Source organism: Hylobates moloch, unplaced genomic scaffold, assembly GCF_009828535.3.
Source record: "Hylobates moloch isolate HMO894 unplaced genomic scaffold, HMol_V3 SCAFFOLD_10, whole genome shotgun sequence".
NCBI classification, from domain to species: Eukaryota; Metazoa; Chordata; class Mammalia; order Primates; family Hylobatidae; genus Hylobates; species Hylobates moloch.
Window position 1 is genome coordinate 28698725 of NW_026652285.1, and position 17861 is coordinate 28716585.

The 17861-nt window shown below is 46.6% G+C and overlaps 1 protein-coding gene across 2 annotated transcripts in view; it reads left to right on the plus strand.

Moving 5' to 3' along the window:
* Positions 1-17861, plus strand: part of NMT1 (N-myristoyltransferase 1) — a 44144-nt gene that overhangs the window by 12411 nt on the left and 13872 nt on the right. For both annotated transcript variants that reach the window (XM_032163897.2, XM_032163898.2), the window contains exons 3-4: positions 8368-8476; positions 12926-13070. In XM_032163897.2, the coding sequence (XP_032019788.2) occupies positions 8368-8476; positions 12926-13070 (254 nt within the window). The remainder of the gene's footprint in view (positions 1-8367; positions 8477-12925; positions 13071-17861) is intronic.

The window sequence follows — 17861 nt, forward strand, 5'->3', positions numbered from 1 at the left end:
GCTGACCCTCTTTTGGGCTCTAGCTTTTCAAGATCTTATTTTAGTCTATTATGCCTGTAAAGCATCAGTCAAGCATATAATTGTTGAACTGTTAACTGTGTGCTCAGCACAACTAGAGGTGCTGTGAGAAACAGCTGTATAAGATGTAGTCTGGCCGGGCGCGGTGGCTCACGCCTGTAATCCCAACACTGTAGGAGGCTGAGGCGGATCACTTGAGGCCAGGAGTTCGAGACCAGCCTGGCCAACATGGTGAAACCCTGTCTCTACTAAAAATACAAAAATTAGCCGGATATGGTGGCACATGCCTGAAATCCCAGCTTCTCAGGAATCTGAGGAAGAGACTCGCTTGAACCCAGGAGGCGGAGGTTGCAGTGAGCCAAGATCACGCCACTGCACTCCAGCCTGGGCAACAGAGCAAGACTCTGTCTCAAAAAAAAAAAAAAAAAAAAAAGATGTAGTCCCTATTCTTAGGAAATTTTTAATGTCATTGGCAAGCCAAGAAAGCAATATATTATTATATATAAAGTGTTTTAGGAGATTATAGTTTTAAAACAGGCAGACATCACAGAACTAGAATAGTCAGAGCTGACTTTCTGGATAAAACATGACTCACTTTCCTCATTACCTCTAATGCTTGCTCCTCTCAAACACTAAAGCTGTGTTCTATAGCCCAGTGTGAGGAAACAATATTCTCTTGGCTTTGGAGGATTCTCAAATCAATTCTTATAGGGAACGAAGCCATAGCCTTTGGGAGGAAATGGCCCCAAGCCAAGTCTTTAGAGATTGATGGCTCCTCCCTAGATGCTAGTTGGTTGGTTGATAACCAGTTTGCCTCACATCTCTGGGCCTTAGTTTCCTCATCTGTAAACAACAAGTTAAGCCAGATGGTTCTGAGATTCCAGTGTTGGAGGCTCAGCTTCCCCTCCCCTATGATAGAGCTTTTTCTTCCCAGGCATGCAGTTTTGAGCGGATTGCATCATCCAGTAAGACTGAGAGGAGGCCTACATATGGACCCTCGCTGCTCCTGTTGTCTAGAAGTTCCTCTTCTCCTGCCGTTCATCTGCCAGCTTGCCCTTACCTCCCACCCGCTCACAGACCCAGCACTGCGTTCTATTTCTAGAAATAAGTACTGAAGTTCGTTTTCCATCTCCTCCCCGAGGTCTGAATTTATAGAAGAGCATCCTTAGGATGTCTTACATCTTTGAACTTGGAACATTTTGGTCTTCGTTAAAAGATGACATTTCTTTTTTTTTTTTTTTTGAGACAGAGTCTCGCTCAGTCGCCCAGGCTGGAGTGCAGTGGCTGGATCTCTGCTCACTGTAAGCTCCGCCTCCTGTGTTCACGCCATTCTCCTGCCTCAGCCTCCTGAGTAGCTGGGACTACAGGCGCCCACCACCACATCCAGCTAATTTTTTTGTATTGTTTTTTAGTAGAGACGGGGTTTCACCGTGTTAGCCAGGATGGTCGCGATCTCCTGACCTCGTGATCCACCCACCTCGGCCTCCCAAAGTGCTGGTATTACAGGCCTGAGCCACCGCGCCCAGCCAAGATGACGTTTCTTGATTGCTTTTCTGCTCTGTTCCTGGATCTTTTATTCTAATTCACCCTGTATTTGCTAGGTTGGTCATTGATGACTTGAGTTGATCAACTTTAGAATGTAAGTCTCACAATTTTTGTATGAACTGCCATCTCCCTTCTCAGGGAGGAGGCACTTCTGTCGCTGCACCAAGGCAAACTTTACTTAATTCTCTACTTTTTATTTTGGAACCAAGTGAAACAAGTTGGACTTTGGTTTGCTGTATTCTAAGATTCTGGTTCTGGCCAATCTCAGTTTGAAATAAGGTGACTGGCAGCTTAGATCTCTGAGAGATTTCTGTTTCAGTGTGCCGAATCACAGCATGCCCTAGGATTCCCACCCAGTGGGTGTGGACTTCAAATCCCTTTAAAAAGGATGCCAGCCAGGCACGGTGGCTCATTCCCGTAATCTCAGCACTTTGGGAGGCCAAGGCAGGAGGATTGCTTGAGCCCAGGAGTTTGACCCCAGCCTGAAATTCGCCAGGCATGGTGGTGCACACCTGTAGCCCCAATTACTCAGGATGCTGAAGTAGGAGGATTGCTTGAGCCAGGAGTTGGAGGCAGGAGTTGGAGGCTGCAGTGAGCCATGATCGTGCCACTGCACTCCTGCCTGGGTGACAGAGCAAGACCCTGTCTCAAAAATGAACAAACAGCCAGGTGCGGTGGCTCATGCCTGTAATCCTAGCACGTTGGGAGGCTGAGGTGAGTGGATCACTTGGGGTCAGGAGTCCAAGACCAGACTGGCCAACATGGTGAAACCCCGTCTCTACTAAAAATATAAAAATTAGCTGGGCCTGATGGTGGGTGCCTATAATCCCAGCTACTCAGGAGGCCGAGGTGTGAGAATTTGCTTGAACCTGGGAGGCGGAGGTTGCAGTGAGCTGAGATCACACCACTGCACTAGAGCCTGGGCAACAGAGCGAGACTCTGCCTTAAAAAAAAAAAAAAAAAGGCTGGGCACGGTGGCTCACGCCTGTAATCCCAGCACTTTGGGAGGCCGAGGCTGGCAGATCATGAAGTCAGGAGTTCGAGACCAGCCTGGCCAACATGGTGAAACCCCGTCTCTACTAAAAGTATGAAAAATTAGCTGGGCATGGTGGTGCGTGCCTGTAGTCCCAGCTACTCGGGAGGCTGAGGCAGGAGAATCGCTGAACCCAGGAGGCGGAGGTTGCAGTGAGCTGAGAACACGCCACTGCACTCCAGGCTGGCAACAGAGCAAGACTCCGTCTCAAAAAAAAAAAAAAAAGCCAGGCGCAGCGGCTCACGCCTGTAATTCTAGCACTTTGGGCGGCCGAGGCAGGCAGATCACCTGAAGTCAGGAGTTCAAGACCAGCCTGACCAACATGGTGAGACCCCCATCTCTACTAAAAATACAAAAATTAGCTGGGCATGGTGGTATGTGCCTGTATTCCCAGCTACCCAGGAGGCTGAGGCAGAAGGATCACTGGAACCTGCGATGAGGAGGCTGCAGTGAGCCGAGATTGTGCCATTGCCCTCCAGCCTGGGCAACAGAGCGAGACTCCATCTCAAAAACAAAAAACATGAATCAAGAAACAAACAAAAAATGATGCCAGATTCCTGGAGAAGGATTAGCGTGGCTTCTGTGGGGTCCTCTGGTTTTGTTTTCCCTTAGTCCAAATTGAGGCCGTTCTTCTGTGAAGTGGCGTTAGCTTGCTAGGATGCTTTTTGAAGTTCTATTCTCAAGGCCTCTGAGCTTGGTTCCCTGTGAATAATTAAAATTATTATAATTACCATGAAAGCTAACTGTAGTGGGCTCCTTGGAAGTCTGGTTTTGCTGAATTGGTTGTCTTCTGTTTGGGGGTGTTGACTGTAAGACTGTGTACTCATAATGTGTCCTCACGGATGGGGCTCAATACTTGGTAGCTCAGTGAAAATGACTCATTAAAGAAAAAAAAAAAAAAAGCAGCCGGGCATGGTGGCTCATGCCTGTAATCCTAGCACTTTGGGAGGCTGAGGCAGGTGAATCACCTGAGGTCAGGAGTTTGAGACCAGACTGACCAACATGGTGAAACCCTGTCTCTACTAAAAATACAAAAATTAGCTGGGCGTGGTGGCACATGGTTGTAATCCCAACTACTTGGGAGGCTGAGGCAGGGGAATCCCTTGAACCTGGGAGGCGGAGGCTGCAGTGAGCTGAGATTGTGCCATTGCATTCCAGCAAAAAAAAGTGCACTCCAGCAAAAAAAAGTGCCATTGCACTCCAAAAAAAATAAATAAATAACTTCTCTGTGTTATTCAGCCATGTGCTTGATGTACAAGTTGAAACAGGATTTTTGCTCAGTAACTGGCTGCTTGTACAAATTCAAGCCAATATAAAGAAAATGAAATTTGCTCTCTGATTTTAGTTTCGGTCTTGGAGATTTCTAGACACTTGTATTGGCAATGCATAAAGCAGAACAAGAGTTCAGCCCAAGATCCTTCCACAAAAATTGGGTTCATGAGGTGATAGCTACATGGAAGTATCTCCACTAAATAGCAAGAACAAAGGCAGGAAGGTAGTTTTTACAGTGATTTTGCATATTTGTAAAGACTTAAAGTTGGAAGAAGTAATTATTTTCCCCATGTGAAATTATGTTTAGTAAGTATCCAGTTGGTTAATCTACAGCAGTTCTTCACCTTACCTTTTTGATTCTTTCTTTTGTAGAATTATAAAAAGTTATTCTTACGGTAATTTATATTCTAGGACCAGATAATTTGTTCCATAAGCTGTTATGAATAAGAACTTATATTATAAATTGTATCCAACAATGAAACACTGCTTTGTCTCCTAATATCAGCCAGGTTTTGTTTGTTTGTTTTTTGAGATGGAGTTTTACTCTTTTTGCCCATGCTGTAGTACAGTGGTGCAATCTTGGCTCACCACAATCTTCACCTCCCAGGTTCAAGTGATTCTCCTGCCTCAGCCTCCCGAGTAGCTGGGATTACAGGCATGTGCCACCACGCCCGGCTAATTTTGTATTTTTAGTAGAGACGGGGTTTCTCCTTGTTGGTCAGGCTGGTCTCGAACTGCCGACCTGAGGTGATCCGCCTGCCTCAGCCTCCCAAAGTGCTGGGATTACAAGCGTGAGCCACCGCACCCGGCCTATGAGCCAGTTTTTAAATCTTATAATGCTTCACATAATCCTGAGACTGAAGTGAAAATATCTGGAGTAGGAAAACCACAGAGTTGTCCTAGGCTGCAGATGGTCCTGTGTGTAATAACAAAATTGAGTTATTAAGAAGAAGAAGTTATCTTTAGGCCATAAATGACTTTATGGTTTCTGTTCTTTGCCATGGCCTTGGGGGTTTTGCTGAGCATCTGGTTTTAAGGAAGTTACCTTATTTCCCCTTTGAATGTTCTCGGTCTTCCCTCCATGTTAATGCCTTCTGGGTCTCATTAATGTCATACCAAGTAGGTGTACTTGCATATAGACTTCATGACCTTATGCTTGGACTAAAGGAAGTTCCAGACTTAACTGGATCTCTCCCTGTCACAGTCTTTCTGCATCAGGGGCATTGAGAGGCCCGGCCAGATAGAAGCTGTGGGAGGCAAGAGTGGACAGCGTAAGTGGGAACTGAGGGTGATGGGCCTAGGGAAAAATTGGGCTTGATACCTTCCAAGTTAAGAAGCTGCTGTCACTCCAGGATTTCAAGCATGGGGGGGACACATGGAAAGCCATTTTCACAGAGGTGAGTCCCACAGCTATATAGAGTTCAGGTGATGGAGAAAGATTGTGAAGGCAGAGAGATCCAGAAAAGGCTGGAGGTAACTTAAGTCCAAGGGTAAGTTCATGAAGTCTGGATGTGAGCATTCCTCCCAGGAACAGGAAGAGATAGGAGAATCTGAAGACATTCTATGAAGAGAATTGGCAGCATGTGATTTCAGATCACTTTCTCCCTGTGTGTGTATATATATATATATATACACACACACACACAGTATCTGTCTGTGAGATAATAGTAATATTCATAATAACTCCAAGGCATTTTGAGACCCTGAAGTCTTTCTGAATTATAAATTGTATTTAACATAATGTTAATGGAAAATTGTATTTTATATTGTTTTAATTCTTGGGGTTTTTGGTGTTTTTTTTTTGTTTTTTTTTTTTTTTGAGACAGTGTCTGGTTGTATTGCCCAGGCTGGAGTATAGTTGTGCGATTTTAGCTCACTCCAGCCTCCTCCTCCCAGGCTTCAAGCCAGCCTCTCAACTCAGCCTCCCAAGTAGTTGGGACTACAAGTGTGCACCACCACACCTGGCTAATTTTTGGAATTGTGGTAGAGACGGGGTTTTGCCATGTTGCCCAGGCTGGTCTCAAACTCCTGAGCATATTTTTAGTAGAGGCAAGGTTTCGCCATGTTGCCCAGGCTGGTCTCAAACTCCTGAGCTCAAGTGATCCACCTGCCTCAGCCTCCCAAAGTATTGGGATTACAGGCATGACCCACCATGCCGGACCTTACAGTTATTTGAAAATCGGTTATCTAGAATATACAGTTAAAATTATCCCTGCGTTTAGCTGATCCTACAGATTAGGATTCACTGTACTCAGGTTGGACTCCTAATTTTGACTTTTCTTTTTTTCTTTTCTTTTTTTTTTCCCCAAGATGGAGTCTTGCTCTGTCGCCCAGAGCTGGAGTGCAATGGCACAATATTGGCTCACTGCAACCACCGCCTCCCAGGTTCAAGCAATTCTCCTGCCTCAGCCTCCCAAGTAGCTGGGATTACAGGCGCGTGCCTCCACGCCTGGCTAATTTTGTATTTTTAGTAGAGACGGGGTTTCACCATGTGGGTCAGGCTGGTCTTGAACTCCTGACCTCATGATCTGCCCACCGCGGCTTCCCAAAGTGCTGGGATTACAGGAATAAGCCACCGCGCCCAGCCAATTTTGACTTTTCAATGTGGCTAAGAGGCCGAGCATGGTGGCTCACCCCTGTAATCCCAGCACTTTGGGAGTTCAAGGCAGGAGGATCACTCAAACCTAGAGAGTTTACCAGCCTGGGTAACAAAGGGAGACCCCTGTCTCTATTTTTTAATTTAATAAAACATTAATGAGGCTAAGAAACTTTTTGCTTCATTCATTGGGTGTGTCATGTAGGGTAAAGCAGCACAAGGAAGTCCCTTGATCACGTGCACACATGCACACGTGCATACACACAGAAATGTTTCTTTTTTTTTTGATACCGAGTCTCGCTCTGTCGCCCAGGCTGGAGTGCAGTGATGCGATCTCGGCTCACTGCAAGCTCCGCCTCCTGGGTTCACACCATTCTCCTGCCTCAGCCTCCCAATTAGCTGGGACTACAGGCGCCCGCCACCACGCCTGGCTAATTTTTTAATAGAGACGGGGTTTCACCATTTTAGCCAGAATGGTCTCAATCTCCTGACCTCGTGATCTGCCCACCTTGGCCTCCCAAAGTGCTGGGATTACAGGTGTGAGCCACTGCGCCCGGCCACATGTTTCTTGTAATCTCTCCATGGCAGGAGTAACTGGGTGCTATTGTTGTTTTAATTTCCCAAGATTCCTAATGCTGGGTTTTGCCAGTGGTGATCCCTCAGTCTGAGCTTGCCAACAGTTGTCCTCAATACTGCAGACCTGATTTAGGCATTTCTTTTTTTTCCTTTTTTTTTGAGACGGAATTTCGCTCTTGTTTCCCAGGCTGGAGTGCAGTGGCGTGATCTCAGCTCACAGCAACCTCCGCTTTCCGGGTTCAAGTGATTCTCCTGCCTTAGCCTCCCGAGTAGCTGGGATTACAGGCATGTGCCACCATGCCTGGCTTATTTTGTACTTTTAATAGAGACAGGCTTTCTCCATGTTGGTCAGGCTGGTCTCGAACTCTGGACCTTAGGTGATCTGCCTGCCTCGGCCTCCCAAAGTGCTGAGATTACAGGTGTGAGCCACCGCGCCCAGCCTTTTCCTGTTTTTTTTTTTTTTTTTTTGGAGACAGAGTCTTGCTCTGTCACCCAGGCTGAAGTGCAGTGGCACGATCTTGGCTCACTGCAAGCTCCACCTCCCGGGTTCACACAATGCTCCTGCCTCAGCCTCCCGAGTAGCTGGGACTACAGGCGCCTGCCACCATGCCCGGCTAATTTTTTGTATTTTTAGTAGAGACAGGGTTTCACCATGTTAGCCAGGATGGTCTTGATCTGCTGACCTCGTGATCCGCCCACCTCGGCCTCCCAAAGTGCTGGGATTACAGGTGTGAGCTACCGCGCCTGGCCGATTTAGGCATTTCTCGTGATTGACCATTTTGGACACAGATTGCGGCAATGTTAATGTGCCTTTTTCCTCATCCCTCACTCCCTTTTCGTACTGTCTTGTGCTCCAGATCCAGCTGGGGAAAATCATGAAACCTAATACATTTGGGAGGTGAAGGAAGGAAGGGCAAAGCATTCCAGAAAGCCCACCACTGCCTTTTGGCTGTCATCCTTTTACATTCAGAGTTCAAGGAAGTATTGTGGTATGAATGCCTTGTTTACAATTATCATTCGTGTTTGGTGCCATTACCCTGGCAGTCTAAAGAAAATAAGCAACATAAAAGCAAGAACGGAAAAGGCCCTTTCACACAAATAGGACGTCCCTTGCCCAGCACTCCCTCCCTGAAAGCTGAGGGGGCGCGAGTCAGGAGGAGTGCTGGTGTCCTCCAAATGCCCTTTCTGGACCTGGGTTCTTCAGCCTGATTCTGAAGCCAACAGGCTTGATTAAGAAAGGTCTGGCTCCACAGAAAGTTCTTTGTCAGGGGTAGCACAAAACAGATTTTTTTTTAAACCTTGCATTAGTATTTACTTTTTGTTACAGTGGTTTGAGTCCAGCCAATGACACTGGAGCCAAAAAGAAGAAAAAGAAACAAAAGAAGAAGAAAGAAAAAGGCAGTGAGACAGATTCAGCCCAGGATCAGCCTGTGAAGGTAACAAGGAGGTTCTGTTTTTTGTGACTGAGTCACTTTTTCACGAGAGAGTTTTGAGGTGAATGTATAGGAGCAACTTGGATTGACGTTCTCCACTGGTATTACTTCAAGATGGAAGAGTTGGATCCCAGTGCTGTCCTCTGCTGCCCTAGACCTAGGTGATGAAACTGCTCTCAGTACCCTAAAAGATACAGCAGGTCAGACACTGACTCCCAAGCATGGTGCCCATCAGAATGGACAGGTGCATACTGCATGTGCTGCTGTGCCAGTGCCCTGGGGAGCTACGTGTGACAGCCCCTGGCGCCTAGAGCAGTGGTTCTCTGTCTTAAGTCCCCACTGCTCTGACAATGAAAGGCCTCCCCCTTTCTTTTTGAGACAGAGTCTTACTCTGTTGCCCAGGCTAGAGTGCAGTACATGATTATAGCTCACTGCAGCCTCCACTCCTGGGCTCAAGTGATCCTCCCGCCTCAGCCTCCCAAGTAGCTGGGATTGCAGGTGCATGCCACCACACCTGTCCAATTTTTTTTTTTTTTAAATTTTTTGTAAAGATGGAGTCTCACTATGTTACCCAAGCTGGGTCTTGAACTCCTGGGCTCAAGCAATCCTCCTGCCCTAGCCTCCCAAAGTGCTGGGATTACAAGCGTGAGCCACTGCGTTCAGCCAAAGACCTCTTCTTAAGACCTTTACATATTTGCAAACATTCTCTTAAGGCCATAGTCATTATAATGAAAGCCATGAGTCCCACAGAGTCTTTCTGAGTTCTACTCCATGAGAACCACTGGCCTAAGGCTTACAACCCGAGAGTGATGCACTGGCATGAAACCCAGAGATATGGGTAAGGATTGTTTTGTTTCTTAAATAAAACAACATTACAAAATAAAACAATTGCAGGTAAATGTTGTCTTCTTCAAAGTAGGCTGACAGGGGCAGGGGGACAACTCAAACATATTCATAATTCACCTTTTAAAACTGCCTCTGAGACCAGGCGCGGTGGCTCATGCCTGTAATCCCAGCACTTTGGGAGGCCAAGGTGGGTGGATCACCTGAGGTCAGGAGTTCAAGACCACCCTGGCCAACATGGTAAAACCCTGTCTCTACTAAAAATATAAAAATTTAGCTGGGCATGGTGGCAGGCGCCTGTAATCCCAGCTACTCGGGAGGCCAAGGCAGGAGAATCGCTTGAACCCAGGAGGCAGAGGTTGAAGTGAGCTGAGATCACGCCACTGCACTCCAGCCTGGGCAACAGAGTGAGACTCTGTCTCAAAAAATAAAAATTAAGCGGCCAGGCATGGTGGCTCACGCTTGTAATCTCAGCACTTTGGGAGGCCAAGGCGGGTGGATCACGAGGTCAGGAATTTGAGACAAACCTGGCCAACGTGGTGAAACCCCGCCTCTACTAAAGATACAAAAAAAAAATTAGCTGGGCGTGGTGGCAAGCACCTATAATCTCAGCTACTCAGGAGGCTGAGACAGGAGAATCACTTGAACCCAGGAGGCGGAGGTTGCAGTGAGCTGAGATCGCGCCATTGCACTTCAGCCTGGGCGACAGGGCAAGACTCTGTCTCAAAAAAAAAAAATTTGTTTTTAAATTTTAAAAAAAAGAACAGCCTCTGAAACAGTTTATAAGCCTTGCAAAAATCCATACTCATTCCAATATACCCACACTTTGCTTTATGCCTCAAATGTTATGCCTCAACTTGAATCTACTACCTTATTGAGATATGACTTCAACTAATTTTTTAGTATTTCCAATATAAAACCCACTATGAAAAAAATACCATTATTATTTAATACCATGTTGCACTTCATTTAAATTAGCTCCAAACCATCACCATCCCTACAAGGTAGGTGGGAGTCTTCCCTTTTTATTTATTTAATTTATTTTTGAGACTCTGTCATTCAGGTTGGAGTGCAGAAGTACGAACATGGCTGACCGCAGCCTCAACCTCCTGGGCTCAAGCAATCTTCCTACCTCAGCCTCCTGAGTAGCCAGGACTACAGGTGTGCACCACAACACCCGGCTAATTTTTTTATTATCTGTAAACACGGGGTCTCCCTACATTACTCAGGTTGATCTCTAACTCAGGCTCAAGAGATCTGCCTGCCATGGCCTCCTAAATTGCTGAGATTACAGGAGTGAGCCATCACACGTGGCCGAGAATTTATTTAATAAACTGCAAGGGGAAGAAAATTAAAATGCCACCTCCGAGGCCTAAGCAATATGGACATATTGGTTCATATTCTTTCTTTCCTTTATAATCTAAGTGAAAAATAGAAAATATTAGAAGAAAAATATTAGAAGAAAATGTATGTATTTTTATTAACCTAAGTCTGACATAGGACCAAGAAGCCATAAAACAGAAATTGACAAATTTAAAACTTTGTAGAAGTCGAAAGATAAACAACAATCTGGGAAAATATTTGCAACATATGTATTAGTTTAAAATAATTGAATGAATAGGCAGTTCAGAAAGAAAAAATGTTTAATCAGTGAATAATGAGATAGTTAAAGTCATAATGGAAGAAATGACCATTAAAGCGGTAATTTTTTCTCTTAGATTGGCATAGATTAAGGCTTGGTAAATTTTTTTTTTTTTTTTTTTGTGAGACGGAGTCTCGCTCTGTAGCCCAGGCTAGAGTGCAGTGGCACAATCTCGGCTCACTGCCAGCTCCACCTCCCGGGTTCGTGCCATTCTCCTGCCTCAGCCTCCCGAGTAGCTCGGTCTACAGGTGCCCGAGACCATGCCAGCTAATTTTTTGTGTTTTTAGTAAAGACAGGGTTTCACCGTGTTAATCAGGATGGTCTCGATCTCCTGACCTTGTGATCCACCCACCTCTACCTCCCAAAGTGCTGGGATTACAGGCGTGAGCCACCGTGCCTGGCCACTTTTTTTTTCTTTTTAAATAGGAACAGGGGTCTCACCATGTTTCCCAGGCTGGACTTGAACTCCTGGGCTTAAGCAGTCCTCCCACCTCAGCCTCCCAAAGTGCTGGGATTACAGGTGTGAGCCACCAAGCTCAGCTGAGGCTTGGTAAATCTAATGGTGAGGGTCTGGAGCTACTCTCATACACTGTTCATTGGATTACTGATAGTCTCTTTTTAGAGAGCAAATTGATGATAAATAATTTCAAAAGTGCATACCTTTTGACCTAGCAAGCCTCTTTCTTAACTTCATCCTACAGAAATATATATCCCAGTGGGTAAAAATAGATGTATAAGAAAATTTATGCTGGGTGTGGTGGCCTGTAATCCCAGCATTTTGGGAGGCCGAGGTGGGCAGTTGGCTTGAGCCCAGGAGTTCGAGGCCAGCCCAGGCAACATAGTGAGACCCCGTCTCAACAAAAAAACAAACAAAAAAATTATCTGGGCCTGGTGGCACATGCCTATAGTCCCAGCTACTCAAGAGGCTGAGGTGGGAGAATCCCTTCAGCCCATGAGGTTGAAGCCGCAGTGAGCCATGATTGTGCCACTGCACTCCAGCCTGGGCAACAGAGCGAGAACCTGTCTCAAAAAAAAAAAAAAAAGAAATTCACTGCAACATTGTTGTATTACTGAAGAACAAAATCACCAAAATGCCCATGAGTATGGTCCATACATACAGTGGACTTAGTTGGTAGAATGGGTAGGTCCATGTGTTTTCACCTGGAAAGGTCTCTAAGACAGTCTTTAAAGAGCAGTTTGTACGATAATATTATATGATCGAATTTTAGTTTTTGAAAAGTGTGTGTGTGCATTTGGAACTTGCATGCAAAAAAGTCTGGAATTACGTTTGCCTCTTCTCACCTTCCCAAGTGAAGACTATTGATGACAAGGATTATACTTGGGGGATGGGATTGTTGGGTGTTTACTTTCTATGTGTCCTACACATTTCTGCATTGTTTGAAATTTACATTGAGCATGTATTACTTTTGCCATCAAACAACATAAGACTAATAAGGGGAGAAACCCTGCGGGCAGCACCCGCCCATCATATAGCTCATTGTCAACCACTTTTTCTCCGGTTGTAATGACCTCTGGCATTACGACAGAGGAACCAAACCCCTTCTTTGAGTTGTACCCCTTAACTCTTTTTTTTTTTTTTTGAGACGGAGTCTAGCTTTGTTGCCCAGGCTGGAGTGCAATGGCGCCATCTCGGTTCACTGCATCCTCCGCCTCCCAGGTTCAAGTGATTCTCCTGCCTCAGCCTCCCAAAATAGCTGGGATTACAGGTGCCCACCACCACGCCTGGCTAATTTTTGTATTTTTAATAAAGACAGGGTTTCACCATGTTGGTCAGGTGGGTCTCGAACTCCTAACCTCAAGTGATCCGCCCACCTTGGCCTCCCAAAGTGCTGGGATTACAGGCATGAGCCACTGCACCCAGCTCCCCTTAACTCTTGAACTCATAATTAATCAAAAGTCTTACTAACATAATGGGCCTTTTCTCTCCCCAACTTTGTCTTGTCCAGATGAACTCTTTGCCAGCAGAGAGGATCCAGGAAATACAGAAGGCCATTGAGCTGTTCTCAGTGGGTCAGGGACCTGCCAAAACCATGGAGGAGGCTAGCAAGCGAAGCTACCAGTTCTGGGATACGCAGCCCGTCCCCAAGCTGGGTATGTATATGCTTGCTTTCTTTGCCAGGTCAGGGGCGAGGGATCTGCCTCAGCTGTGCCTTCATGAGGGTTTCATGCTGAATTACTGTAGGGAGGACAGTAGAGTCCTGGAGTTCCTTGGTAGTTGTTTTCAGAGGGTGGTTTTTAAAAATGCGGCATAAAGACTATCATTCAGAGACCTTACCATTTTATAGCAGCACACCTTGAGAACAAATAATGATTCTTGCCAACAGCAGTGGCTCACACCTATAATCTCAGCACTTTGGGAGGCCGAGGCGGGAGGATTGTTTGAGCCCAAAAGTTTGAGACCAGCCTGGGCAACATAGTGAGACCTTGTTTCCACAAAAACTAAAAAAAAAAAATAATAAATTAAAAAAAAAAAAAATAACCAGGCATAGTGACATGCACCTGTAGTCCCAGCTACTCAGGAGGCTGAGGTGGGAAGATCACCTGAACCTGGGAGGTCAAGGCGGCAATGAGCTGAGATCACGCCACTGCACTCCAGCCTGTGCGACAGGAGTGAGACCCCCAACTCAGAAAACAAACCAAAAAATCAAAAAAAAAACAAAACCAAAACTATTGGCACATGAAGAGTGGGAATGTCTGCCCAGAGGTCTTTTTTCCACTTAGGTTTATAGAGAGTTTGTCTTGTTTGTCTGGGCACATGTTTATTCCTGGAATGGGCAAAGTCCCCAGCCTCTTCCCCTTTGTCTCCTAGCCAATGCATGCTTACTAAATGCAAAGTGGTTTGAGATTTTGCTTAGCAGTGATGGTTCAACAACAGGAATACCATATATAGATTTCATTAGCACCCCTTAAAAAAGCTATAATGAACTGCTAAAGGGGTGGAATAGGCAGAATGTCTAAAAGGATTCTGGAAGGGACTGGATCCTGTTAGACGTGCCTGCCAAGACTGAGCCAAGCCAACCTTGATGGCTAACTTCAGGACTCAGCTGACAAAGTTTCTGAAGTGGTTGTATCATGATTGTGGACCCACTGGTGGCCTAGTTCCTGTTTTCTTTGTGACTGGGAAAGTAAGTATGTTGAATGACTTTCAGCTTGTCCACATTACTGCTCCCCTCCCGAAACACAATGAGACTTCACTAGTATGTTCAGTGCAGAGGAGGAGGGTGGGGCAGGGCCAGACAGGGTAGGGCCAAAGACTGGTGAGGGGAGGAAGGCAGCTGTGCCCAAGGAGATTTGTCTGCTGCAGAGGTTGGGAGCAGCTACTCCATGAAGCCTGCAGACCTGCACGATGGGCATTGCCTAATTGCTAGTAGAAATGCAGTTTGTCAGGCCCCACCCCGAAGCTGCAGAATCAGAACTGCCAGAGGATTGCTGTCCACTTTGAAAGTCTGAGAAGCTCTGCTCTAGAGTGGATGCAGTTCTTAGAGCTTGGTCACAATAGAAGCAAGCTGAGGAGGTGCATCCCCGCAGGTGAGGGAGAGCAGAGCACTGCCCAGGTGGACAAGAGGGGTGCTGATTCCCCCATCACCGTGTGTGTTTGGCTGCCCTCATCGGCCAGGTCCCAGGCCCACTGGCTAAGCCCTCCAGCAAGGCTTTGGGCCACAGGCTGGGGTCCCAGTGACCAGTTTCTCGCTGAGGAGCAGGAAGGATGCAGAGAGCCACACATCTCACTTCTGAATGAAATCCCTGATGAGGTGTTGTGTGGTGGCTGCCATATATCTTGGCTCTGTTTTCAGATGGCATTTTGGAGTTTTGGTTTGATTTTATTTTTCCTGAGGAATTTGCAAATGAGTAACCTTGCTACATTCTTCACAAATAGCAAAGAGGCAGATTGAGGCCAGGCGTGGTAGCTCACGCCTGTAATCGCAGCACTTTGGGAGGCCGAGGCGGGCGGATCACCTGAGGTCAGGAGTTCGAGACCAGCCTGGCCAACATGGTAAAACCTCGTCTCTACTAAAAATACAAAAACTAACTGGGTGTGGTGGCACGGGCCTGTGATCCCAGCTACTTGAGAGTCTGAGGTGGGAGAATCGCTTGAACCTGGGAGACGGAGGTTGCAGTGAGCTGAGCTCGCACCACTGCACTCCAGCCTGGGCAGCAGAGCAAGAATGCGTCTCAAAAATAAATTAAAAAAAAAAAAAAAAAGAGGCAGCTGGGATTAATTTGCTTCTGTTCCTCTTCAGCCCAGCAATACTTTGTTTTCCTTTCACCTGTAAATGTAGAAAGTGCTTCAGTTTAGTTCTCATAAAGCTCAAGAGAAAACCACACAGTTGCTCATACGGGCCCTGACACTTTGAGGAAGGAGGAACAAGGTCTGGTTTTATTTCTTCTGGCTTTGCCTTCTGTGCAGTGCATGGTGTTGGACTCTATGGAAGAGCGGTCACCCTGAGCATCTGACTAGTCTGCCTTTGAGGTCCAGGGTCAGTCAAGCCCCAGTTACATTCCTTTGTTTGTGTCAGCCTGTAGAAAGTGCCACCTTGGCAGGCGTGTTAGCCTGCATGGCTGAGGCGTCACCCTAGTTCTGAGTTTTCTCAGGGGTGGTGGTACCTACAGCTTCTTGCCCTAATTTTTTTTCCACTTAATTGGAGGACTAATGATTATAAATCTCGTGCATATTAGCTGCACTGTGTTTTTACAGTACCCTCCACCTTCTTGGGAGAGTTTTAATTAGATGGTATTCCACTAAAGAAACCTACAAGTCTCTCTTATTCATTTATTCATTTATTTATTTATTTATTTATGAGATAGAGTCTCACTCTGTCACCCAGGCTGGAGTGCAGTGGCGTGATCTCGGCTCACTGCAACCTCTGCAGGTTCAAGCAATTCTCTGCCTCAGCCTCCCGAGTAGCTGGGATTACAGGCGCCCGCCACCACGCCCGGCTAATTTTTGTATTTTTAGTAGAGATGGGGTTTCACCATCTTGGCCAGGCTGGTCTTGAACTCCTGACCTCGTGATCCACCTGCCTCGGCCTCCCAAAATGCTAAGATTACAGGCATGAGCCACCACGCCTGGCCCTCTCTTTTATTTTCATGAGACAGGATCTCGCTCTGTTGCCCAGGCTGGAGTGCAGTGGCATGATCATGGCTCACTGCAGCCTTGATCTCCTGAGCTCAAGCAATCCTCCCACCTTAGCCTCCTGAGTAGCTGGGACTACAGGTGCCTGCCACCATGCCTGGCTAATTTTTAAATTTTTTGTGGAGACATGGTTTCACTATGTTGCCCAGGCTGGTCTCAAACTCCTAAGCTCAAGCTGTCCTCCTGTCTTAGCCTCCCAAAGTGCTGGTATTATAGGCGTGAGCCACTGCACCTGACTGAGACCTGCAATTCTTTAGAAGCTTAAAATTATCCTAGGTTTACCATGGAAAGGCCTTCTTAGGCCAGGTGTGGTGGCTCAATGCCTGTAATCCCAGCACTTTGGGAGGCCAAGGCAGGAGGATTGCTTGAGCCCAGCAGCTGAAGACCAGCCTGGACAACAGGGAAAGACCTCGTCTCTACAAAAAAATTTAAAAATTAGCCAAACATGGTAGCACATGCCTGCGGTCCCAGTTTCTCAGGAGACTGAGGTGGGAGGATCGTTTGAGTCCTGGAGGTCGAGGCTGTAGTGAGCCATGATCATGCCACTGCACTCTAGCCTGGGTGACAGAGCGAGTCCCTGTCTCAAAGATTAAAAAAAAAATAAATAAAAATGAAAGGCCTTCTTAGCAGAAGCGTTTTAGTCTGTATATACTGTAAGAGCCACAGATGAACTTTTGATCCCCCACTTCAGATCATGTCATTCTTCTTTTTAAAGTCACCCCTTTCCCACTCATGTCAATGGAAGCAGTATCCTTTTCTGTCTTTGGTCAGTGGAATGCAGTGTGGCCACTCTGTTTTAAAAAGTAACTATCAAAGGGAGGATGTGCACTCACCTGGTTTCCATGGGTCCCAGAGAGAAGCTTCCCCTCTCTTTCCTCTCCCTGGCCTTTGTTTGGTTTAATGTTTCCCACATCTCAGACATTCCCATTTCCCCGAAGTCCTTCACAGTTGCACCGCATTGCTTAGTTTTGGGTCTTTGATGTTTGATGTCACGGAAAGAATTTTGAGGGAAGAGTGTGCAGAAAGAAACCCATTGAAAGCTCAGGGTTTTCTTTAAACTTCCAGATTCTTTTAAAGCAAGTTCGAAGTGTCATCCTTAGTCATTTATTGGTTCATGTTGGCCTTGAGAGAATCGGCTGCATTCTTGCTGTGCTCTGCAGAGCAGCCTTCCACCCCTGCTCAGCAGGAGGTACTCAAAGGCCATTGTAAGGGAGAAGGCAGGCTGCTCCCCACAGAGCAGGACAAGCAGAGGCCATGATGCTGGCACCAGATCGAGGACAGCACAGGAGCCTTGGGCTGCTTCTTGGCATTGAGGGCACTCCACAGTGGGAGTCTAGTAAAAGTGGCTGCTCCCTTCTCAGTGTTTCCTGTAGCTCTACTTTTTCACACCCACCCTGCCCCATATAGTCCACCTGCAGCCTGGCTGATTCCTAATTATCCTTGAGGTCTTGTCTTTAGATATTTCCTCTGAGAGGTCTTTCCTCACACACACACACACACACACACACACACACACACACGCGCACACACACACGTCCCATAGCACCCTGTACTTCATTCTTACTGGCCCTCGCCATGCCGGGTGGCACATGCCTCCTTGCTCGTCTCTTTGGTGTCCATGATGGTAGGGACCTGTGTCTGTTTCATTCGCCAGCCCCTGCCACAGAACTGGCACATTCTAGTATTCAGTGAACACTTGGTGAAGGAGTGAGTGAATGGAAGTGCCTGTTGCATGTAGGACCTAGTAG